A 26,774-nucleotide genomic window follows, 5' to 3' on the forward strand; every position below is an offset into this window, starting at 1 on the left:
CAAAAGACATTAAAAGATGGTACTTGTTGTTACCCTGTCTGGCGCTCGGAGTCAGTATACTGTGTCTGTGTGGGGTATTCATGTTAAACTGCGTCATGGTATCTCAGTGTGCTAGCACTATAAATCGGCATCAGTCCGGACTAGTACAAGCAGCGACAAAAATCTTTCCATATTCATTGTCAATTTCTATATTCTGTCAAAAGCAGAGTCGATTGTACGCTTCTGACTATATTATGAGCATGTGTCTATGAATCAGTATAAAGCAGTGTTGATACAAGGTTTTCGCTAAACGGTAAGTGTATCCTGCCCAACCGGTGGCACCCGTCACAGACAAAAGTAAACATGTGTCAGTTGTTCAACTAAAAATACACGGGACCATATGCTACAAGTCAAAATAGGGAAATGCATCGGACATCATTTTTGTCACTGAAGCGTCAAGTTTAGAAACCTCATCCACATGTTGACTTATGGAACGTTACCCCTCTCGTCATACAGTCTTGTGGAAGAGTGATGTGTCACTCTGAAGCTTGATGCATAGATCTGAATATGAAACAGATGGGGCGGTCTCACTGGCCTCCTTTATTTCTAGTTCAGTAGGGTAAATCAGTGGCTCTTTGGTGGTCATTGAACGATATCAGACTTTGCCAATCCGAGCCGAAATTCCGATTCATATGCATAAAGAAACAGATCAGCAAGAAGGGGAGCACAATAAGTGCCCATGGGTATAACTTCTTCTTACAGTATTTCACATTTTGTTTTCTCAGTAGACTTTACATGGTACATGCAAACTGTTAATGGTGTACTTTATCAGCCCAGTCTCATATTTGTCAGTTTGAATACCATATCTCATTGGCTACCCTGAAGCTCAGCAAGTCAGTCAGCGCCGTGACTCCGGAATACCCACACCACACCGAAGGCTGAAGGTGTGGGCCAGCTGCACCCATATGACGGACCTTTAAAACATTCGCCACTGCTGGTTGACTCAGGATGTAACTTGGCTAACCCGTCACCAACACCTAAAGGTAAGCAACTGCCGTGGTCCTCACACAGTCCATGTACTGCTTTTGTATAAAAGTGTAGGGACATATGCGCGTCGCTAGTGTATGTGTGCTAGTGTTATTATATACAGTGGATCGCTGTAGTTTGAGTACGACCTCCTGCGTGGTCTAGTGGATAGAGCGTCTGTCTGGAGAGCGCAATGTCGGTGGTTCAATTTTCGGCCGCGTCATACTATAATACGTTAAAAGATAGTATCCTGCCTGGCGCTCGGCATTGAGAGGATAAGCGCAGACATATATCCACACACAGACAGACAGACAGACAGACAGTCAGAGACCGAGACCGACACAGGGACAGATAAAGACACAGACAGTCCCAGAGCAAGTATCTTGAACGCGGACAGACACAGAGACATCCACAGACGGACAGACAGACAGAGACCGTAACAGAGACCGACAGAGACACAGACAGACCCAGAGCAGCAATAATCTTGAACGCGAACACACACAGAGAAATACACAGACAGAGATCAACACACACAGACACACAGACTGACATCCACACTTACAGACACACACAGACAGAGACAGACACAGAGCAATAATCTTGATCGCACACACACTCGCATTCATGCACACAAACAGAGACAGACACATACAGACATCCACACATACAGACACTGGCAGACATCCACACACACAGACAGATAGACACAGAGACAGAGAGAGACAGCTACAGAGCAATAATCTTGAACGCACACACACTCGCATTCATGCACACAAACAGAGACAGACACAGACAGACATCCACACACACAGACAGATAGACACAGAGACAGAGAGAGACAGCTACAGAGCAATAATCTTGAACGCGAACGACACACAGAGACACAGACAGACATCCACACATAGAGACAGACTGACACAGACATGCACACATACAGACAGACATACAGACATTCACACATACATACAAACAGACAGACATGAATCCATACACAGACAGAAAGATATCCACACACACACCCAGACACTGACATCCACACGCAGACAGACCCCCCCTCCCCCACACAGACACACAGACACAGACATTCACACACACACAGACAGACAGAGACAGAGCAATAATCTTGAACGCAGACACACACATACACACACAAAGACACACACACACAGACAGGCATCCACACACACAAACATACACATACAGACAGATATACATCCATCGACACACAAAAAGACATACACAGACAGACATTCACATACACACAGACACAGACATACATCCACATACACGCAGACATGCAGATCTGGCTAGCCAACAGTTACTTATCTGCAATCACACCTCACTATTTTTTTAACGATTTCGGTATTGGTTTAAACAACTGTTAGTCACTAGACCGTTTTAACATTTCAAAGTATGATCAGTGCATAGCACAGCAGTGACATAATCAAGATCAATCAAGGACTTCATGTCACATCTATGTTGTCTACTGTTGTAGATGAACTGCATGTGACCAAGGGGTTTTAGCCAGCACAGTGAAAGAGGCATAGCTTCAGTATGGGACTCTACTCCACCGTCTTCCTGCTTCTGGCCCAGCTGAACGGGGTCATGACACAGGGTAAGATTACCGTCGGTAAAATACACATGACTGGGCTCATGGGCGGATACAGCTTTTTTGAAAAGGTGGTGGTGTCTTTGGTGGTAATTTATACAGAAAAAAAGATTTGTTTTCGAAATAAAAGGGGGGGGGGGGGGGGGGGGGGGGGGGGAGGTGCATCCGCCCATGGCTTGTATGTATGTTATATGCTGTCAACTGCAGGTAAAGTTATTGATCGACTGTATCAAACTAGGTCTGGGACGGGTAACTCGGGTACTCGGGTCGAGTGGGCCCTGAAGAGGACCTGGGTACCCACATGACTATTAATGACATTAACAATAAAACTCAATGGGTACACTACAAGTATAGCTAGTGGTAATATTTCTTTCTCACTGACGTTCTTACTTTTATATGTTCGAGTAAGTATAAAGCGTCTATCAACTGCAGTGTATGCATGATCAGATTGTTTTATACGTGTATCTAAATAGTTTGTGCCAGGGCTGCGGTAAAACAATTCCCATTCGGACATTTCGTACCCAACTCTTGAGACCTATAGCGGGTATCCGGGTAGGCCCGGGTAATAGTGTGTCGGGTACCCGGGTAGTAAATTTGGACTCGTCCCAGCCCTAATCGAAACTGATCTGCTCACTGTGGCATTTAACGCCATTGTTAATAATAAGAATATCTTATCTCGAACTACGGATAACACTATATATCCCATGTTTTTTTGCATTAACGAGGTATCCTTATATTCGTTACTTGGGAGTTTGTTACAGCAAGAGTTGAATATAAATATGTGTTTAATTTTATTGAGAGTTTTCGAACATATCATCGGGTCTGATTACGTCGCTGAATATAAAATATATTTAAAAACAAATATACCTCTATAAGTAGATGTCACTTAAAAGATACTTAAAACTGAATAAACACCCTATAAACACTCCTACTGCGTGAGTCATAATCACTCCCTGCATGTTGATAAGAATAGTACTTGTCTTCACCAGAGAGTATTCAACGTGCGTCAGGGTACACACCTAACATTGTACACCTCATAAATCTAAGGCACCCGGCAGTACGTTGTCAGCCTCGGGTGGTCGATAGTGAAGGGTCTTGTTGGATCAAAGGCATTGGGTACATTAGGTACATACAATAAGCATTACTTGTGTATTCTAGGCATCAAGAAGTGAGTACAACGTAGATAACATAGTGGATTGTATGATTTAAAGTAAATGAAATCAGGCATAAAGGGCGTTTCCTCTTTTGGACGTGGCATCTGAATAATTAGTTATTTTCAAATGGACGCAAATGTGATTTGATTCAGCTCATTAGTAATGAAATATTGAAGACACTAAAGAGACACATTGACACATTGAGGTTTTACCTCTTATGTGTGAAAGAAAAGACTGACTTGGAAACAAAAACACATTTTCCTTCACGAAAGTATGTCTGCCCGAAGACGGTTCAAAGGTAAAAAATAGCATACCTTCGCAAATACCTCGGGGATAACATTTATATAATAGCAAGCTATACATATGGAGATGCCATTGTTTATTTGCAGTGACTTTAAGTGACAGCAAATAACTTGTTACATTGCAGTGTATCTTATTGCTAAACAGACGCGACGTTAAACCCAATTTCACCTCACCTCACCAATTGATGAACAATGACTGTAACTGTGTTGCATTGTTTCTGTTGAGATTCGGTAGACACTCATTGCATTGTGTTTGGACAGTGATCAGTCGTCAGGAAGTTACCATATTTAGATGCCTTCTTTGTACGTTCTTTTAGTACAGATTTCTGGGTTAACATACTGTTTCAGTTTGGGACCTGTGAAAAACTCAGGACAGCATGGTCCTTCGAGAAGTTTCCTGACGTGACAACTTCTAGAAGGCTGGCTGTAACTCTTTAAGCGCGAGACCAGCACGATTCGAGGCCTTTTACAACCTGACTGGCATCGTATCTAATTGGACCGCCTCCGTGGTCCAGTGGATAGAGCGTCTGCCCGGAGAGCGAAAGGTCGTGTGTTCCATCCACGGCTCCGTCATGCGAAAATACGTTAAAAGATGATAGTTGTTGTTACTCTGCCTGGCGCTAGGCATAAGGGGCGTTAAATAAGGACTGGTCAGCTGGGAGTCAGTATTCTGTATCTGAGTTGGGTACTCATGTTAACATTCGACATGGTGTCTCACTGGACTAGCTCTATAAAGTCGGCATTAGTCCGAATTGTACAAACAGCCGATTCAGAAACAGAGTTCGGCCCTTTTTCAAGCCGTCTCGCCATTCACAAGTGCATTGACATATATTGTAGGGACCGTTACCTATTGCAGCTGCCACTTATTTGACCGATTGTATTTTACCTTCTGTGAATTTAAACCCCAAAACTCTGTGTTTCTTTATAATGTGTTTATAATTCATTGATCGTGCATGGTCATTAACTTATTTCATAATTTAGTTCCGTATGAACCGATTTCAGGTTAACCTTTGCATTTCAATGTAGAAATCACCTCGCAACAGTTTCCATATTCGTGTATTTAGTCTGAATTGTAAGTGAGTTATGTTTTACGCCGCTTTCAGCAATATTCCAGCCGTATCACGACAGGGACACCAGAAATGGGCTTCACACATTGTACACATGTGGGTAATCGAACCAGGGTCTTCGGCGTGATGACCGGAGGGACAGTCCACTTGTTTCTCCACCACCCCTGTTTCTGAATAACCGGAGCAAAAAACAAATATGTATTGGTTCATGAAAATATGTCTGTTTCAAAAGGGTCCTAGGCAACGTTGACTGGTGCAGGCAGTCTATAAATAGACAAATACAAAATGATAACATAAAAGTAAATCATGAAAGAAATTTACATACTGAGTCAAGAGTTCCATAATTTGATAAATTACTTTCATAGTTTTCTGTTGACTTACCGTCGTGTTCTACATTCGTGGTGGCCGTTTCCATGAACCCTATTTTGCGTTTTCGCTTATGAGTGGCTGTTTTCCCTAATTATCCGGTGGCCGTTGTCTCCAGTTTCCGTTTCATACACTTTGTATATTACAACAAATCTGTATGCCACCCCATTAAAGATTTATGAGTGAACAATGTAACTAGGAAAAATTTGCGCTTTGAATCCTATTTACATTACAACACAGCTCTATACCGCCTTCACAAGTACATAATGTAGAACGCATCTAGGCCAAGTGTACATTTCTTGAAGGATATCAGTTATTATATCACAGAAAACTTTGAGGAGAGCAAAAATAAAAAAAACCATTGCTTTTTGCCGTAGCCTTGTTTATTATATTATGATTGCATTTATTCAATACCATAGGAAAAAGCTATATAAATTTGCTTAATGATTCAGGGTATTGAGTCTTTGCTGTGGGTGACGCGTTGGGTCGGCCTTATTAGGTGATTTGTGATCGGGGGAGGAATGAAGGGTATGTGGCTCCCACTTTACGACCATGGGCCCGTTAGAAAAAAGGTACCATCTAAACAATGTTCCATTTTTTGGCTTGAATGCTGAAACGCTATATGGAAACGCAATGCTACTTGCATGGACGGAAGTTTACATAGTTGTAGTATTCATTGATTAATATATCATAAACAGTGGCAACTTTGTATCGCGACTTTATTGTTTTCGGTCGTCAAAAAAAAAGGATAAAGTTATATAAATCGTAAACACTTGCCATCATAAAACTATTTTTGGCAACTTGATGACTAACTCAAGAGTGTAGGTACTCATTAAAACGCATATGCCTGGTTATTCGTGTTCGCATCTCTGTTACAAAGTAAAGAAACGACACAGTCTTTTAAAGGCATATTCTAACGAATCACTTTCAAGTTATCGTGAGGACACCGGGCGTTTCCAATGAATGTCCGGTTTTACCGAAGATCTATAGTACTGTATACGAGTATTTCCCAAGCTATCTTATGGTAAACTGGACAATATTCAGCTATAAACATCAAAATAACGTTCCCGAGGCATGTCGTGTTTTAAAGGTGTTGTACACGACGTGTAGGCGAGGACGTCTCAGTTTATTATATACTCTTAAAAAAACCCAACTTGACACTGACTTTCAAAATGTAATATAATGCGATTGTTTCAAAATAAGACACAAAAAACAGAATTGAAACACTGTTTGAAGATCAATATACACAATGTTCAAAACATTAATCGTGTCACCTAGACAGACACACGTACACGATACAGTTAATGTCACAGGGGTACAGAAAATGTCACTATCGGTTGTGCCCAGCACGTGCATCAATCATCGCTTGACACCGCCGACCCATAGATGCAATCAAGTTGTCAATAACACGCTGTTGGATGTGCTACCTTTCATGCTGAAGTGCATCAAGAAGCGCCGGAAGTGTTTGGGGCGGTGGATTCCTTCTGCGAACGCGTCGATCCAACTCGTCCCACAGATGCTCAATCGGGGACAAATCTGGTGACCGGGCTGGCAAAGGTAATGTCTGGATGTTGTTTTGCTGTAAGAAGTCCTGACAAACACGTGCAATATGCGGTCGAGCGTTGTCCTGCTGGAACTGTCCGCCATGAACGTTGACGTGAGGAAGAACGTAAGGCTGTAGGATCAAGTTTCTGTAACGCACACCTGTCAATGCACCTGCCACATGCACCAGAGGCGTCTTACCACCGTGATGAATTCCGGCCCATACCATGACACTACCACCGCCAAATGGGACAACCTGCTGCACACAGTTGGGGGCGTAACATTCACCCCGACGTCTGTAGACACGTGCGCGCCCATCAGCACGTGTGAGTAGGAAACGGGACTCGTCAGTAAAAAGTACATTTCTCCACCTTGCACGTGCCCATCTAACCCTGTGTTGGCACCAAAGCAGACGGTCCGCCAGATGACGTGGGTCAATACATGCCGTCGAACAGGTCTTCGTGTAAAAAGTCCAGCCTCCCTCAGTCTGTTGCGTACCGTTTGATCTGATATTCTGCGTACCCCAGGGATCTGTGTGGTTGTAGACGTGGCTGTGGTAGTGCGGTCTCGGAGGTGTCGCAGCCGGATGTTTCGATCTTGTGCTTGGGTTGTCACCCTTGGTCTTCCTGACCTTGGTCTGTCGTCAACTCTGTTGGTGTTGTTGTATCGGGTCCACAGTGCGGAGATTGTCTGTCTGGATACGCCAAAGTGCCTGGCCACTTCTTGCTGAGTTGCTCCAGCTTGTAATCTCCCAATGGCGTAGTTCCGTTGAGCTGCATTCAGTGGATAAGGACTGTATGAACAGCCGTTGATGTGGATTTTTATACCCATTCAGCAGGGGGCCTGCATGCCTAAATGCAGGATCCTGTGCTGCACGTTCTTTACAGGCGGTTGCGTTTGGATGAAGCTGTAAAATTGACCCCCAAACGCTACGTTTATGTGCTTTGCATGTGTTTTCGCGAATTATAGACACATCATCTTTCTGTTTGACTTATTTGGTTCTCATTTAATGTATTTATTATAGATATTTGGCAAAAAGTGGTTTTACATCTATGTCAAGTTTCTTTTTTTTAAGAGTATATATTACATCGGGGAGTATTCAACAGTAAACATTTCACGTAGCCTTGGTGGCTATATTTGGTTTAATTGTTCTTTCCAGAAACGGCTCCAGAAATAAAAATGCCTGATGTGCGTCGGATGGAATACATTTCCAATCAACAGGTCCGTTTGATGTGTCATGCCGAAGGTGTACCAGTCCCTAGGTAAGTACGACTTTTGTCACAAATCGTTATTTCAAAGTATTTCATACAAGGGGGAACACTAACTGACCTTTTCGGTCGATGTTATTTGAAGGTTGAATTATGTATTTCATTTTAGTAAAAGATGTCACCATCTTCACTCTTCTCTCGTTAGTTCGCAATGTAATAAAAACATTATTTCACAATATTTCAGCATACATGTCTTCTTTCAAGTCATCAGACAGTATGTCTAAAATCTGCAATTATTACATTAACAATTATAAGTCGGAAAATGAGTCCAAATGTTTGATGCCAAATAATGATGTAATAAATATGAATTGAAGCTTGTGAATTATATTTGTGTGTTCCTAAGATACTATACTTTTAAAATATAATGACAAGTCAAAATGTGATATTACACCCATAAGGTCCCATATCTCATGGTTGGTCGCAATTACGAATAAGAGTAAAGACACGAGTGGGTAGGGAATAAGGCGCGTTTAGCACGAGAAATGGGTTTCACTTATTATAAATGTGTAATCGGACCCGGGCATTTTTGTTATGACGGGCGATTGCTTCTACGAGTAGGCTACTCTAATGCATGGTGTAATTTAGACAAATGAAAGTCTACACTATGAAAGTTATCACCTGCTGTTCGATTCCTTGAAACAAGCTCTTTTGATTCTTTAAAGATCTGCTTTGAAACTGCGTCTTGCTTGAAGAACAACTGAACCGTTGAAGTAGTTGTAGAATGAGAGTTCTGTATTGATACAGTCAGTTGGTCAAATATCCTGTGCAATATCTGCTTAACAATGACTTGTAGAAGAGCCTGACTACCTGACAAGCATAAGTGAACCAAACCCTAGGTAAATAATGCGACAAAACCCATCCCATGTCCAATAGAAATCTGCATAAAGCAGACTCAATTGTACGATTCTGACTATATCATGAGCATGTGTTTATGGATCACTCTCAAACAGTAATGATAGCAGATGTTCGCGAAAAGGTGAGCGTATCTTGCCCCACCGTTGGCTCCCGTCACAAACCCGTGCAAAGGCAAGTCGATTGTTCGTCTGAATGAAACACATGGGAACATATCGTACAAGTCAAAATAGGGAATAACATCGGACATCATTCTTGTCACTGATGCGTTAGATTTGAAAATGTCCTCCACATGTCTACCATAAAACCTTTTGAATGCTTTACTGAGGCCTTGAAAGTTTTAACCTTGACCAAACAAATTCTGAGCAAGAATTGAATGACGGTCTTTGAAATCTTGGTAGAAAGAGCATGCTCGATTGTATCTCAAAAGTTGTGAAATGTAAACACCAAAGGCTGGAGCTGCAGGAATATTGCTCGACATGAAGGAAATGTTGACTATTGGAAAGTTGAAGTCATCCCTCCAGTTATACAGTCTTGTGGAGAGTGTTTTGTCACTCTTAATCTTAATGCATAGATCTAAGTATGGAACAGATGAAGCAGTCTCACTGGTCTCCTTTTCTTGGCTTCAGGTGGATAAATCAGTGGAAGGGAATTAGCTTTTTGATTGTTATTGAACGATGTCAGATCATCGGTATACCTGAAGCTTAGGTTGAACTTCTTGTCCAAATTACCTCGTATTGACTTTGCCAATCCGAAAAGAAATTCCAATTCATATTCATAAAGAAACAGATCCAAGAGAAAGGGAGCACAATTGGTGCCAATGGAGATGCCTACTTCTTGTCTAAATGTCTTTCCCCAAAATGTTACGTAGATGTTATCAATGAGGAAGTCCAGCATTTCACATATTGTTTTCTCAGTAAAATTCAGATGGCATTTGCTTTAATGTTTCACAAATTGTCCTGTCCTGTCCTTTTCAAATCGGTTACTCAGCATTGCTGTTGTCAATATAGCTTGTTTCCAGCCTTTGACGTTTCGGAGAAGAGAAATCACTGTGCTCACGGCAGAAGTTAATGTTTATTGTTCCGCCGTATGTGGGATCCATTCATAGACATTAAGCGTTTCATTGCCAGTGCGTGTCTTTGTCTGGCGTTCAACGTACCCATGAACTCTCCACTATCAGATCCTCTTTTAAGATAAATGTTGTTTGTTGTTTTACGCCTCACTCAGCAATAATTCAGCAAAATGTTTTCAAATAGTCAAGTCTGGATCCAACAATCCAGCTTTTGACATCATGAGCATTGATCTACACAGTTCGGATACGATGACATGCATCAACCAAGTCAGCGAGTCTGACCACCCGATCCCGTTAGTCGCCTCTTACGATGGTGGTATTTAGACATATGAAAGTTAACCTATTGTTGGTACTGACTGCAAGTACTGTTTTTCGAATTCCAAAATACGTTCTGGTTTGGTTTATTCAGTTGAAATCTTTGAAGATCTTCTTTAATACTACATCTTGCCTGAGGTACAACTGCACCGTTCCAACGACAGGGACCATTTCCATTCATACAAGTTCCATTTATATCGTGTCTGATTGCAGGTACAAATGGTACAGAAATGGGTCACTAGTTGTCAAATAACCCCTGAGCAACACCTGTTTCACTTGAAAGTGTAAACATGACTGTTGTAGAAGAGCCTGACAAACATAGGTTCCAGAGGTTCTATTCTCACTCGGAACCGCAGATGCGTTAACAGTGTAATAAGTCATTAAAGACTTTGAGGCCACAATATCCACTGATGTCTTTTTGTCTGATTGCAGGTACAAATGGTACAAAGACGGGGCCTTAATTGTCTCCGATTCTATCACACAAGTAGATCCAGTCACTGGCAACTTGTCCATACCAAGCTTCACAATCAGGGAGGAGGGATTATACCAGTGCGGGGCGGAGAACACCGTTAGTCCAGGGGTGACTCCATTAGCCGTATCCCCCGCCATTAACGTCAGAGAAGTTTGTGAGTAGATATATCTATGTACTGCTGCAATATACAGTCAAACCGATTTAGCCTGGACCCTGCTAATCCGGCAACCCCACCTTATACAAAGTGACATTGCTCCGTAACCATGATTCGTTAAAATGGAAATTTGCAAATCCAAACGCTAACGTCCGTAAGGGGTTTCACTGTATACTGTAATACTGTGTGCGCGTATATGCAAAGAATAATGATTTAACAATATTGTATATGTTCAAAATACAATGTGAAATAAAGACAGCAAGGCTGTATCAGTATAATTCGATAATACGATGAAGTGAAGACTTGTCACATGTCGACTCCCACGAGTACACGCATCCGTGTTCCGTCAGAACAACAATACACCGTGCTTGCATTGTATCATAACATCTATGTAAAAAAAATTTATTATTTTTTTTTTTGGGGGGGGACATTTAGGAAAGATGTAAGCATCCCCATGGGCACCAATTGCGCTCCTCTTCATGCTGATATGTACCTTTATGCATTAGTCAAAAGAAGGTAATTTGGCCAAGAGGATCAACTAAATCTTGAACCTGAACCAGAATTAAGTAAAGGAGACCAGTGAGACCGCTTTATCTGTTTCATATTTAGATCTATGCAAAAAAATACAGAATGACAAAAGACTCCCCACAAGAATATATGACAAGAGGGATAACTTCAAATTTCCAAAAGTTATCTTTACCTTTATGTCGAGCAATATTCCTGCTGCTCCAGTCTTTGGCGTCTTCAATTCACAACTCTTGACATCCAGCATGCTGTTTGTACCAAGATTTCTTGCTCAGAAGTTGTTTGATCAAGGTTACAACATTCACGGTTTCAGTAAAGCTTTCAAAAAGTTTAATGAACATGTGGATGACAATTCCATCAGTGATGTCCGATGCAATTCCCTATCTTGACTTGAAGCATGTGTTTTTTCATGTGAACAATTGACTTGCCTTTGCATGTGTTTGTGACGGGTGCCACCGGTGTGGCAGGATACGATCAAATATCGCAAACGCCTAGTATAATCAATATTTGATTGCGATTCAAAAACACATGCTCATGATATAATCGGAATAGTTCAATCGACTTTGTTTTTGACAGAGATTTCTTATGAATATGGAAAGTGTTTTGTCGCTTTTATTTTTTGTGTGTTAATATTGTCCGACAAAAAAGGAAAGGACATAATATTGAAAAGGTGAGGTCATCTTGTTTTTTTATCACTTGTTATGCATAGATTCAAATATGAAATAGATTGTGCGATTATTTTTCACTTTCTTTTATTCAGGCCGGTAAAATCAATAAAAGTCAAATCTCAAATTTTCCACATTTCAAACTACTCTATAAGGTTACTTGGGAATTAAGGTAATCCAACTCTTTGACAAAACTGAACACAAAAATAGTCTCAATTACAATATTGACAATTGAATTTTGAAAATTAAAACATGAAACATCGATGTTCAGTCAAATAAGGCTCTCGTACATTTGAACCGAAGAATCAACGAGTGAGTGAGTGAGTATGGTTTTACGCCGCTTTTAGCAATATTCCAGCAATATCACGGCGGGGGACACCATTGTCGGGAATCGAACCCGGGTCTTCGGCGTGACGAGCGAACGCTTTAACCACTAGGCTACCCGACCGCCCCGAAGAATCAACGAAGAAAGGGAGGGGAGTTGTAATATGCAAAATACATCTGATCAATACATTAACCTTTGAGTATGTACAACAAAATTTCATGACCCATGAATAGACTAGTGATAATATCGGGGAAATGTTTACATGTAATGCCAAATGATTTGCAGCCATGTTTGTCTGCAGAAACACTCATACATCGGGAAACAACTTTCTAAACGTAGTGGAAATGTCAAATATCATTTTTGTTTTATAACGCAGACATTACATCGATGTAACACAACTCATTTGCATATTTATATACCAACACTTCAAGCCCCACCAAGAGAGCATTGATAATAACGGGGTGTACGCTATGTCCCAACATATACGACCTTTAACGTGTGTATTTACAGCACTCGGTGCAAACTGGCCTGTGATCCCTGTTGAAGACATCAACAAATTCGAAGGAGCATACGCCAACCTGCTATGTACAGACGCACCAGAAAGTGTCCCGAAAGCTCAAGTCGCCTGGTTTTTAGAATCACCCAACGGGGCAAAGAACCAAGTGGAGGAAACCACCAGAATCCACGTTGACGATCAAGGTAATCTTTGGATAGAGATAAAGCGTTTAGTCGGATGTCGGCAGATGGTGTTTAAGCTTAGCAACAGTTTCAAAGTGACTGTTTCAGAGCATTGCTATTTGAGAACCATGATAAGGATGACAAAAGAATATACACTTTTGATGATGACAAAGCAGTATCCACACCCATTAGAAATCTCTGCATAAAGTAGAGTGGATTGTACGATTCCGACTATATCATTAGCATGTGTTTATGAATCACTATCAGGGATGATATCAGGTTTTGGCGAAAAGCTGAGCATATCCTACCCCACCGTTGGCACCCGTATCAAACACACGCAAAGGCAAGTCAATTTTTCACATGAAAAAAAATTCTACAGGTCAAAATAGCGAAATGCATCGGCCATTATTTTTGTCACTGATGCGTGTTATTTGTAAATGTGATCCAGATGTCTACCATAAAACTTTTTGAAAGCTTTACTGAGGCCTTGAAAGTTGTAACCTTGACCAAACAACTTCTGAGCAAGAGTCGTGTGACATTTTTTGAAATCTTGGCAGAAAGAGCATGCTCGATTGTATCTCAAAAGCTGTGAAATGTAAACGCCAAAGGCTTGAACCGCAGGAATATTGCTCGACATAAAGGGAAAGTTGACTATTGGAACGTTGTCACTGTAAATCTTAAAGCATAGATCTAAGTATGCTGGATCTGCTGGAATATTGCTCGACATGAAGGGAAAACGACTTTTGTCTTGTTCTCACTTGGTGTATAGCTCTTTCCACGGGGATATTTTAGGCTTGTTAAAACACATTTCTTGTTTAACCTGACTTGACCAATTAATTGTTTAAACACTGTTAAGAAACGGCTTTGCAACAAATTCCAACTCTTTGCACGCACAAGGCCATTTATCGTATGTCTGATTCGCAATAAAACCTAACCTTGGTCACCAAAATAGGTCGCGTGGTACAGAGGAATCTCGTTCTCTTATTTAGATTCGTTTTCTAAAAATGAAAACTAGATAAAATCCTACCTCTCTACTTGGACAGTTGTTACTATATGCATACGCAATGCATTCCATCTCTAATAGTCTACTGGATGATATTGCATGATTTGTACTTCATACAATTTTTTTCAAAGGAACGCTGCATTTTATCTACTTGGAGACAAGTGACCAGACGGGCGCCGATCTGTACAAGTGTGCCATCTATAACAATATCCTAAACACTGTTCAGCTAGGCAGTCCAAAGAGTCTGACAGTTACTCCGGTTGCCAGTGAGTATCGATTGCCTTGTGACAGGAGCTACGTTTTCGTTGAACGTATTAGTCATTTAAACATGAACAATCTTGTGTTTATTTCACAATTACGTCTTTTAGATTAAACCCCTCTTCCCACAGGTTATCTTCCCTTGCTTATATATAGCGTGTACTTGCCTGTTCTCTAGTTATTATTCAAAGTGTCAGAACCCTGCATTCTATAAGATAAGATAAGATAAGATAAGTGCATACGGCTTTGACACAGTATGTGATATATTTACCAACGGGGAAAAATAACAGTGCTGCACATAAAAATAAAGCTATTCTGAAATTGAATAGTGTTTCTTTCAATTCATATTCATGGAGACATCTCCTGGACTTTAAGGTCGTGATTCACAATTTGCACGTGCATGTTAATGCACGGTGCACAAGTTGAATGATTGTTGGGAGCATGATTTGGTTTGTTAATGTGGACAGCACTCAAGGATTGTTTCGCTATCAGGTACTCATAAAAACACCGTTGTTCAAAATTACATAGGGGGCACGGGTGGCCCAGTCGTCCAAAGCGCCGCGATTCACTGTGCAGAGTTGCGCCCCTTGGGCTCGCCAGAAACCTATGATTGTGGATTCGAATCCCGGGTTGACCCGATTATGTTTCTAGGTTTGTCAGCACCATACTCGTGTTCGTGGGTTTCACCGAAGTGGTAAACGTCTGACACTTGGATCACTTCGGGTTTTTCTCCAACATTAAGCTAACACGCCGCGATATAACTGGAATACTGATAAAGGCGGCGTTAAACTCAACTCACTCACTCACTCAACAGTAAATAACGCTGACGCAATGCCACGCTTGCTAAAAGTCAACGTTTACCAGACAGTTGCCAGACATTTTAATGTTGCCAGACATTTTAATGTTCATCGAAACACAATATATTATATTAAGACGTTATCTATAGCAGAGCAACACTCATGACTTGCCACAGGTCGGCCGTCCAGTTGTGACGTCACGTCAACATGACAAACACATTCTGTTGGTGCATCTACGGAATCGAAACCAAACTGCCACATTAAAAGTTCGGACAATTACGGCAAGACCATACTTCCACCGGCTAAGGGAGAACAGCATCCTACGCCGACGTCCAGCGATAAGCACAACTGACTTGGTTTAGCATCGGAGGTTCAGAAGACACGATTGGGATTGTATACTGTTCACAAATGAGTCCAGGTTTCATTTGTATAGTTCCGATGGTCGTGCAAGGGTATACAAACGCCCAGGATAACGGTATAGCGACGCTTGCGCACATCTTTTAACATACTTTTAAGGCCGCATACCATTTATCATTGCTTTTCTGCCATTGCCTGCTGTTTCTCCAGACCTCTCCCCCATAGCCCCAGAGCCAGCTGAACACATTTGGGATAATCGTTGTTTGACATTTGGAACAACATCGCTGACATCAGACGAATGACGAAATATTATGTTATTATTTTTTAAATAACATGATACAATTTACACCACTTTGTATGAGTGAGTGAGTTTGATTTACGCCGATTTTAGCAATATTCCAGCAATATCACGGCGGAGGACACCAGAAATACCCATGTCGGGAATCGAACCCGGGTCTTCGACGTGACGAGCGAACGCTTTAACCACTAGGCTACCCGACCGCCCCCCACTTTGTATGAAGAACAGGTACTTTGTTCGGCAAGTATATAAACAATCGTGTATGTGGTACGGAAATGGGGCACGGCTTGCCCAGTCGTCTAAGGCGCCGCGATCCGCTGTGCAGAGTTGAGTCCCTTGGGCACGCCAGAAATCTATGATTGTGGGTTTGAATCCCGGTTCGCTCCGATTATGTTTCTAGGTTTGTCAGCACCATACCCGTGCTCGTGGGTTCCACCGAAGTGGTAAACGTCAGAGACCTGCATCACTTCGGGCTTTCCTCCCACATTAAGCTGACACGCCGCGATATAACTGGAATACTCACTCACTGTCACATTGTGTATAAGATTCATGTGATCCATTGTTTGTTGAGGTTGACATCGACTCGTTTTCTAATTAAAGAAGCCGTCACAATTTGTAAGGATGATGGCTATTGAAAATACATGGACAAAAAAATAATTGATGACATCTGCGCAGGACAATATGGTTTTTGTTTAATATTCATTCAAACACATATGATATGATAATACAAACTGTCCCGTAACAATTCTTTCTAACATCCAAAGTCCAACACAGAGCATTGCTTCTGGGTGCCCTTCAACTACGATTTCTTGCGGACATGCGCATGTGTCTATTAAGTCTACTCAGTGTCTATTAATGTCCGTACATGTGCTGTATGTTCAGGAGGCCGGTTAAAAACACACCTGGTGTATGGTTATATATATATTTTTTATTTTATAATAATACCGAAAAACACCTTTTCTTTATGAATTTGTGTTATTTAAGGATAAGGTATATGTAGATGATATCAAGACATATTATTTTAAAATGAGACATTGACCCTTCAGCTTATTTTTACAAATGTGTCCGTATTTCACTTGTTTATATTGAATTACATAACGTTTCATAATTCTCATAACGTTCTTATTAATTACGCTTTCTGTACTTAACGCCTTAACAATACTTTCAAAATGTCACAGACCCATTTTAATGTAGATCTCTAAGTCAATCTATGGCAGATACAATATGTTGTTTAGTTATGGTTAAAACTCAACATGCAGGTAACTAACAACAACTGCCAAGTGGATATTGGTTCCTCATGAAAAGAAATGTATACAAACACTAAGTGAAAGAAACTACCCCACTAGGAAGCTGGTTCCTACCACAGACACTGATTCACAGGGAAAGGTCGTGCTGGGACATTGCCTCCGAGAATCTCAAAGGTCACTGTTGTCATTATCGGGGCTACTAATACCAGGAAAGAATGTCTTGAAAATATGCACATCGTTTTCTTGTCTCCGCCAAGTATTCAGTAGACAGAATATTCCAAGACCACGCTGTTTCCATTGATTCGATGGAGCTACTGGTCCATGGATAGAATGACTGAAGAAAATGTACTTTGTTTTTCACTTTCTTTGGCAAGCAATCAGAGGGAAAAATCGCACTATTTCCATTGTCTACTATTCCAAGTAGTGAATGAATGTCCCGAGACAGTGGACTTGCTTTTCTTGTCTAGAGCTACAAATACCAGGATAGGATGTCCTAGGACAATTTACACTGCCTTCCTTGTCGAGAGAACCACTAATCCTAGCACGGCTTCTTTTACAGACAATGAACAATGGCCATAGTCATAACTCAGTAGACATTTTCATTGAGGTATAATTTTGTATTTTGTTTCAGATAAACCGTAGGTACAACCTAAGAAAACTGTCTTCTTTTTGGAGAGCTACTTATCCTAGCATACAGATTTAGCATTGAATACAATGTTCACTGTTTTATTGCTTTGGACAAGTTATTCCTGGATATAATGTCCTATGACATTACTCTAGTTATCAATTTATCTGTAGGAAACAGTGTCCGTCGGAAATTGAGAGCGTCGAACTATGAGATGATGGACACCAGCATACACGGCTAGTAATTATACCCAATCTAGTAAACCAGCCAATTGCCATAGTCATAACTCAGTAGATATTTTCATTGACGTATTACTTTGCATTTTGTTTCAGGTAAACCGCAGGTAAAACCTATGGCCGAGTATACAACTAACCCTACAATATTCTTACGGACCCAGACGGCAGAGCTGGAGTGTGTGTTCAGTGGATAGTGAGTGCAGCTCGTTCATGATAGATTTGATATATTTCCGCAAGTACATGTTCAACATTGGCATGTCATTTGAGTAAATATACACCTGTTTGCCATATAACTCCGTTAATTATAACAACAATATATAGTTCTTACATTGGTACAGCAGCGTAGTTTTAAAACGATTTTGTATAGTCATCTTAAGCCTTCACAAACCTTGATTAAGGATGAATACTGATTTTAATACCATTGCACTAAAGCTTTTGGTACATGTGTTCTTAGTCCTCTACCAACAATCACGTGGCGCAAGGGGAGTAATATCATCACAGCAAGTGAGAAATATCAGTTCGACAAGAACAACAGGAAACTGAAGGTATTGAACCTGGTGGAGGAAGACGAGGGATTTTACACCTGCTTCGGGCAGAACTCAGTCAGCACAGTCCAGATTGCCATCTTTCTCGATGTCACGTGTAAGTTGTTCTGTATTGTTATGATGGGTCACGGTTCGTCTAACTCGTTGTGAAGAGTTACAAACCTTGGCCACCCAGATATCTTGTTCTCCACGATTATGATCTTTGATCTGTCAGTACCATATCCTTCCTCGTTTTGTCACCAAAGAGATAATTTTTTTACAATCGGCGTAACGATGAGATAGATTCCCTCCTATTAAGATGAAAGGCCGTGATATTTGAATGCAATACTGTTCAGAGCGGTGTTTAACCTAACTCGCACATTGTTCTTTTATGACCATGGACCATCACCGGATATTGATCAGAGTTGTACTCCATGTTGACACATAGATGTTTCGAGGCACGGTTTTCAATATTCGTTTAATCAGAATTTTGATGAACAAAGATGACATATTTTTTTTAATGTGTTAACTAATATATCCCCCACGTTTTAAAGATAATTTGGATTGGATTAAGTGTGTGACTAAACTGAGAGCTCTATGTTGCAGCTGGTCCTATTTGGGAACAGGCGTTAAGTTACCAGACTATACCAACGGGCAGGGACGCTGTCTTCTACTGCAAGTCCCGGGCAGCTGACGGGGAGGATCCCATTGACACACCCAACTGGTACATTAATGGGGATCCAATTAACATACTAAGTCCTCCAGGTAAGACTCATACTGTCCTTCTGTAATTTAAACGTCGCAATATTGATCCACAAATCTTGAACGTGACATAAAATCCCAGTTCACCCTACCTTCCATGTAATTCAGGTGCATGTAGACATGCGAGAAGTGGAGTCTGAGGCGCAATATCTGTGTTGTACACATTTTCTCAAATATCTTTTTTCTCACACTGATATGGCAAAATCCACACATGTATAATTACATTTATTGCCCTGCATTATGTAGAAGATATCGATGCCTTAAAATCAACAGTTGTCGGCTTAGAAAACATCGAGGAAAAAACATGGAAGCATGTCATTGAACAACAGCGTCACGAAACGACCAATCACAAACGAAACCAGATTGTCAGAGATGAATCTTTGTTTGTGTTAGAGAAACTCCCCCTTGCAAAATTTAATCATTATTGCGACTTTAACAAATGACTTTCGAAAGAATCCCTCGCAGACATACACATTTGACATGTATGGGTATAATCGTTCTAATACGATTATTTCAAAAACAATTCACATCCCTTTATAGGAAGCGGCAAGTTCCAGTTCGGTGATAGTGGAAGAGTGTTAACGGTCATAGGTCTGCAGAAACCGGACGATACCCAGTGTTTCCAGTGTAACGTCAGCAACAAAATAGACTATGAATTTGCAAATGGTTGCCTCAACGTCATCGGTAAGTGGTTATATTTGTCATCAAACATGGATACAAACGGATGGATACAAAGGGAGTTAAATCTTCATTCCTGGACAGTAATGTGACAGTTTCATGACGATGTTACTCAAGAACTGGTGTTAATTCGTGCAATGTGTGTTGTATGTATTTCTTGAGTGAGTGAGTTGGGTTTAACGCCGCTTTTAACAGTATTCCAGTTATATCACGGCGTGTCAGCTTAATGTGGGAGGAAAGCCCGAAGTGATGCAGGTCTCAGACGTTTACCACTTCGGTGAAACCCACGAGCACGGGTATGGTGCTGACGAACCTAGAAACATAAATGGGGCGAACCGGGATTCGAACCCACAATCATAGGTTTCTGGCGTGCCCAAGGGACTCAACTCTGCACAGCGAAACGCGGCGCCTTAGACGGTTGGGCCACCCGTGCCCCCTGTATTTCTTGAAATTCGAATGTTAAGTTTGAAAAATTCTAATACTTGTCATGTTACTTTATGTTCAGTGTAGATTTGGATCTTGTAGCAATATTCAAGCCACATTGCAACCTGGGACCCGAAGAATAGACACATTTTGCATGTTTCTTTCAGAACCAATCGTAATAACTGAGCATCCGCCGCCACTTCAAGAAATCGTCAAGGGCGATCGCGTTCAGCTGACAGTGAAAGCTACAACTGACCCGGGGATGACCTTGAGAGAAAGATGGCGCTTCAAGAATCAAACCTATGACAATAATGCGCCTCCTCATGTGATCTACAATGATGTCACAAAGGAAGCCTATATCGACACGTCAGGCCTCACTGATGCGGAGTTTGAAGCGATTATTGGCGTGTACTACCGGGACCTGTATCACCAATACGATAGCTACACAGTAACAATTAGTGTGGCACTAAAGGGGAGAGGTTGGTGTTCTGTAATCTTTTCTTAATTATAATTAACACACACTCATCTCGTTTACAAGGCCCGGTAAAAAAAAAATCAATGAGGTCTTGGCGGGAGCGAGTGAAAGAGAACACACCTAACACAATTAATACTAGTACGTAAAACATGTCAATGTTACTGAATGGTACATTCAATGAACATCTAACGTATATGTATATTTAAGGTAACATAGCGATGGTGAAGAAGTTATGTCGAGCAATATTCTAGAAGGTCCAGCCTTTTGTGTCTTCATTTCACAACGTTTGAGGTTTTATCGAGCATGCCCTTTCCACAAAGATTTCAACCTTGCGTGGTAACCCAAAGGTATTTCAGATATGTTAAGTTTGATGATATTTCAAACTCTTCTGATTACTAATCAGAATGGATATTCTGACATAGCTTTATATTACTTTCTGACATGAGAGTAATCAAAATTTATTTTGTTTTATCAAGTTCATCTTAAGGCCTGATAATAGAGGCTCCTAACCTCTCTTCTGTTCTATTTAAGCAAAGTTGTGTGTCATCTGCATATTGTCCTAATTTATATTGTTCAATTCTTTTAAAGTCTTTATTGCTTCTTATCATAGTTCCAAGCATTTCAGGATGAAAAGTTAGGGCGATATTGGTTTTCCTATACACAGACCCTTTTGTCATAAAACGATGACAAAATGCCATTTTGTAAAACACAGGATGTAGTGTTTATATATATGATAACACCTGAGCAAATTATCTCATGTTAAGTTTAGGGGACACTATGTCCAAAAATTCTTTTTCAAAATCGATAAATGGTATCATATAGTACTAATAGATGTTTTGTTTTTGTTGGAAACCTGATATCGTACAGAAGTCTTAAGTGATAACCGATAATTTTATCATCTACCTGTAATGAAACATGTCACTCATCTTTGTGCTTAATTTATTGTTTCTGTGATAATTTTGTAGACCCAAATTCCTGAATCTTTCCAAAAGAATTTTTTTAAAAACTCAACCGGGAAGCAATCAATACCCTGGCGTTTATTATTTTTCATGTTCTTTTTAACAGTTTTTATATTTCTTCAATTTTGAATTCTTTATCGAAGAGCTGTTTATTTAATTTAGTATTTGTATGAACTTAAGATATCTATCGTTTCATCGTCAGAAGCTTTCTAGAGCCTTTGATAGAATTTCTTTGTTCGTATAAGGCCACGTCTCCTTGACTTTTTCCCCCACCGATGTCATTGATCAGTTCACTTATGAGGTTATTTGTGTTATTTTTGTTCTCTAAGTTGAAGAAAAAAATATTATTTTTTTTACTTTCTTCTCACCACAGGATTCCAATTCCAATCCTCTAGATTCTTCTACTTTTATTTTTAAAAATTCGGTTTTGTATTTTGATATTTCAGCTAAAGTATACGTAAAAATGGAGGCGTCATCCTATATTTGTTTCAGATAAACGTTGACTGCAATTCAGTTCTTACCCACCCACCCCACCCCCTTCCAGCGTCTATACGTCTATCAATGGAAGACGTGCAACATGTGGCCGCAATGAGGATTGGCGGATCAGTAACATTTACTTGCCTCAGAAAAAAACCAACAATAATTTGCCCATGATTTTACATGCATGAGGAGTAAGAAAATGGACATTCTCGAAATAGACTTTTTTTATGAAAGTGATTTTGCATTTTATCTTTTAGTGGAGGGTCATCCAACAAATTGACAAGCATTAGGGGAGGGTCATTATTTTTTGTACATTAATGCATCAGAAACCTCTGATTGTTTCAGGTGCAGACGTCTGTGAAGAACACTCACTGTATCCGTGGATATATTCATTGTCTGCGGCAGTCGTTGTGCTCCTGTTCATAGTGGTGTTTTTAATTATAAGAAGGTATTCACTTTAGGTCTCCTCACTAAACCACAAGTTACAAAGAATCTATTGATCTACTTTTTTCTTTTGCCATTTTGGTGACCTCTTCACGTTTTATAATGTCTGCTTATTTCCATGGAGTTTAAGCTGTAAGTACCCTCGACCCAGAATGGATAGTTCAACTCGATTTTGTTTAACGGAAGGCATAGTCTATGTATTACTATTGTGGAATAGGGAGAAAATGTGGTTCTTGCTTTTCTGGTTTTATTTAAACACTCACTCAATGTTACGAGTCGATTCCCAAATTGAAACAAGATGTTAACCCAGGTGAGGTGGGGTGAAATGGGGTTTAACGTCGCGTCCAAGATTATTGCACTTATATAGCGACGTGCATGCACATGTGTGTGTGTGTGTGTGTGTGGCTGCTTGTACTACTTCGGACTGATGCCGATTTATAGTGCTAGCACACTGAGATACCTTGCCGCAGTTTAACATGAATACCCCACTCAGACACAGTATACTGACTCCGAGCCGACCAGTCCTTGTTTTAACCCCTTAATGCCGAGCGTCAGACAGGGTAACAACAAGTACCATCTTTTAACGCCTTTTGGTATGACGCGGCCGGGGATCGAACCCCGGACCTTCCGCTCTCCGTGCGGACGCTCTACCACTAGACCACGGAGGCGGTCTGTTAACCCAGGAATAAGTACGTAATAGAACTTAGTGTGAAACAAGTGGTATACAATCAACAGATGTATTACAAAAATTAACTACGTTAACAAATCAATACAAATTACTGCACAACAGGTACAATGGCAGTACACAACAGAGTGGTAGTACAATATTCAATGGCATAATATGATATCATAGTAGCGGTCAGCATCAGATACATAAAAAACCCAGTGGTGATGGCAAAATACAGTGGTGGTGGCGAACGTCAGTGATAATAATATATATTCAAGTAGCGGCGAAAGTGGTCAAGCTTCTTTTCAGGGAATCAGGGATGATGAGCGATCCTCACATGAAAGCTGGTTCCGAAGCGATGAAAAGCGTGAGGGATACGTAAAAACGCTATTGTCCCCTTTTTTAATACCTAACAAGCTACTGGAAATGTCCATACCGTGCCCTCACCACATAGAACACGGACCGGAAGTTTACGCACCATACTAGCATCTAAATATAGTAATCCCTGACGACTGATCATTGTCGAAACACAATAAGCGTCTACCCAATCCCAACAGAAACAATAAAATACACTGGCATATAACAACTTCTTGAAAAAGAATATTTGGCACAAGTCATAGCAACTAAGTAGTCACGCCCGAATGCATTTATATGTGAATATTAAGGGTTATCAAGATATATAACAACCGACACAGCCAAAATAATTTGCTTTCTAAAATTGAGTAATAATACTGTACCCATAGTTTAAGGACTGTTAATACGACGCAGTTTAGAATGACATGAAAGATCAGAGTGGCGCAGATCGCAGCCGTTTACCACTTTTGCTGACAGGCTTCACATTTTGTTTAAAAGTTACAGTCGACACAAAATGAGATGAGCTAGGCAACTAGGATTTCCGTCAGCAACGATTGCCACAATATACCTACCATCAACTGTTAACCGACTAAAGTTTTTCAATTATCAGGACTTTTCTGGTGGTATTAAGTTTCAAAATAACAACCCTTCCAACAGGATGTCCTCAAGCACCATACATATACAATATAGTATGTTTCCTCTTCTGCAGGCCCATATTCACCTGTCCGTCTCAACAACCAAGTGACGCCTACCTGACTCCAGTCGCCATCAACATGAGTCATGTAGTAGGTGGTGGCGAAGCGGGAGGTAACGATGGTCCTTACTATACCACCATACTCGATGTGCCCGCGCCGAAGAAATGTTAACGCCAAATCTATCTGCAGGTGATGCCACCGTCTCACGTTGATACCACCCCTTGAGAAAGGACTTACAAATACTCGTAATTTTCTCTTCGTGTTTTTAAATCCATGCTTAGGATACGTTCAAATATTCACATGTGACTGATTGTGTTTTGTATTGTATGTTATCTTAATAACTTAGGAAAGTAATTTATACAATGAAGCCTAATTTCATAGTCACAAGCGTCCTTGCGAAATGGAGTTTACTTATTAGTACACTTACATAGTCACGTAGGTACGTGTGTGTACGTGTGTGCGTCCTCTGAGATACCATGCCGCAGTTTAATACAAATACAACATTCAAACACAGTATACTGACTCCGAGTCAACCAGTCTTTATTATCCCCTTAATGCCGAGCGCTAGGGAGGGAAACAAAAAGTACCGTCTTTTAACGTTTTTTGGTAGACGGGGATCGGTTCCCTGACATTCGCCTCGCCGCGCAGACGCTCTATCCACTACACCATCGAGCCGGTTCAAGATTATTAGAGGCGTTATATATAATACCCCAGAGATACAGTTGCGACATTCCTTATTCGTTGACAAGATTTCTCTGTGAACATTGCTCGATTCTGTAGGAATCATTGTATTACACCTATAGATCGTTATGTGGTAAAATTACTGTTTGTCTGCATATTTTTCTTTATGTATTTTCAAACAATAATTATTGTATATATATAAAGAAGAGAATACTCAAAGTGAGTGGGTGAGTGAGTGAGTGAGTGAGTGAGTGTGGTTTTAGCAATATTCCAGAAATATCACGGCGAGGACAACCAGAAATTGGCTTCACACATAGTAACCATGTTGGCAATCGAACCCGGGTCTGTGGCGTGACGAACGAACGCTTTAACCACTAGGCTACCCCACCTTCCCCTACTCGGAAACTGCTTAAAATTTCCAAAATTGTAAGATATATTAGTTTCGAGTTATAGTTGTATGGTAATAATGAACGAATTGGGAACAGTTTCAACCGGTGTACTAGGCATACTGCATATGGGTCTCCCAGTGGCGATTTGGGGAAGTCGGTCCCACTCTTCTCAACGTGGTCGGCGACCTATAACGTTGACGCACGTCTCTCTGGCATGTCCCAAACGTGTTCAATGGGGGAAAAGTCTGGGCATATTGTTAGTCATGACTCTTTTTGGATGGTGTTCTGCTGGAGGGGAGTATTGACGATGAGCGCGGGCTTTCTCGTTCTGAAAGATTAAACTTCGACCCACGTGGCTTGCAAACGGGGCAACAGATGGTGTCACTAGGTTGTCTCGAGAGTATTGTCTGGTGACCCTTAAGTGTAGTGGAGCTCGGTGAGTCATAGTGATGCCAAAAAACACCATCAACGCCCCACCGCCAAATCTGTCACGAGGTCTCAGGTTAACACTGGCTTGACAGTCACTTCGACGTGGCCAGACACGGCCATACCTATCGAAGAAGTGCAAATCATGCCACCGGACCATCGTCGATTACCCCAGTTTCGACGTTGTGTTGGAAATATGACGATTCGTTAAGGGGCGGCAAAACACGTGGCTGTCGAGCATGGAGATGAGCCTGACGGTGTCTTCTACATCTGGACGTCTGCAATTTGATTCACCGTTTGGCCTCGATTTCGTAGAACCTGCACGGGGTCGATAGTCAACATTTTGGGTTGTTTGGTACCTGTTCCACAGTTTTCTAATCACAGACTGTGAAACTTTTAACAAATTGGCCACTGCACTTATAAGTTTTACAGACATGAACGTTTTTGTACAGGATGTTTATGGTCAACACATATCTTTGCTTTATAATAATAAGTATTAACATTTATATTCTTTCATAATCCCCTACTGTATAAATTATGACACCTGGAACTCATGGGAATTAACACCTCCCAAATTTTAGAAGATATGTATTAATGTTGATATTTGTTGATGATGCAATTCTGG

General features: G+C 40.8%; 1 protein-coding gene across 1 annotated transcript; it reads left to right on the forward strand.

The window, feature by feature from the left end:
• The first annotated feature begins 879 nt into the window (after positions 1 to 879).
• Positions 880 to 25,540, forward strand: LOC124139704 (neural cell adhesion molecule L1-like). Its single transcript, XM_046506980.2, has 13 exons — positions 880 to 1,022; positions 2,501 to 2,620; positions 8,205 to 8,307; positions 10,985 to 11,178; positions 13,204 to 13,392; positions 14,506 to 14,640; positions 18,289 to 18,385; positions 18,647 to 18,834; positions 19,323 to 19,481; positions 20,019 to 20,162; positions 20,747 to 21,058; positions 22,839 to 22,941; positions 24,668 to 25,540. The coding sequence occupies exons 2-13, from the start codon at positions 2,560 to 2,562 to the stop codon at positions 24,822 to 24,824; spliced, it is 1,842 nt and encodes a 613-aa protein (XP_046362936.2). The 5' UTR covers positions 880 to 1,022; positions 2,501 to 2,559; the 3' UTR covers positions 24,825 to 25,540.
• The last annotated feature ends 1,234 nt before the right edge of the window (positions 25,541 to 26,774 follow it).

This window comes from Haliotis rufescens, unplaced genomic scaffold (assembly GCF_023055435.1).
Source record: "Haliotis rufescens isolate VD_foot unplaced genomic scaffold, xgHalRufe1.0.p SCAF_1, whole genome shotgun sequence".
In the NCBI taxonomy this organism is placed as follows: Eukaryota; Metazoa; Mollusca; class Gastropoda; order Lepetellida; family Haliotidae; genus Haliotis; species Haliotis rufescens.

What these genes read in the sequence shown, in the direction of transcription:
- LOC124139704 (XM_046506980.2), top strand. Translation starts at nt 2,560, where the DNA reads ATGGGACTCTACTCCACCGTCTTCCTGCTTCTGGCCCAGCTGAACGGG. An exon ending in GAAGGTGTACCAGTCCCTAG is followed by an intron (nt 8,308 to 10,984) that starts GTAAGTACGACT and finishes GTCTGATTGCAG; the next exon opens with GTACAAATGGTACAAAGACG. An exon ending in AATCCACGTTGACGATCAAG is followed by an intron (nt 13,393 to 14,505) that starts GTAATCTTTGGA and finishes TTTTTTTCAAAG; the next exon opens with GAACGCTGCATTTTATCTAC.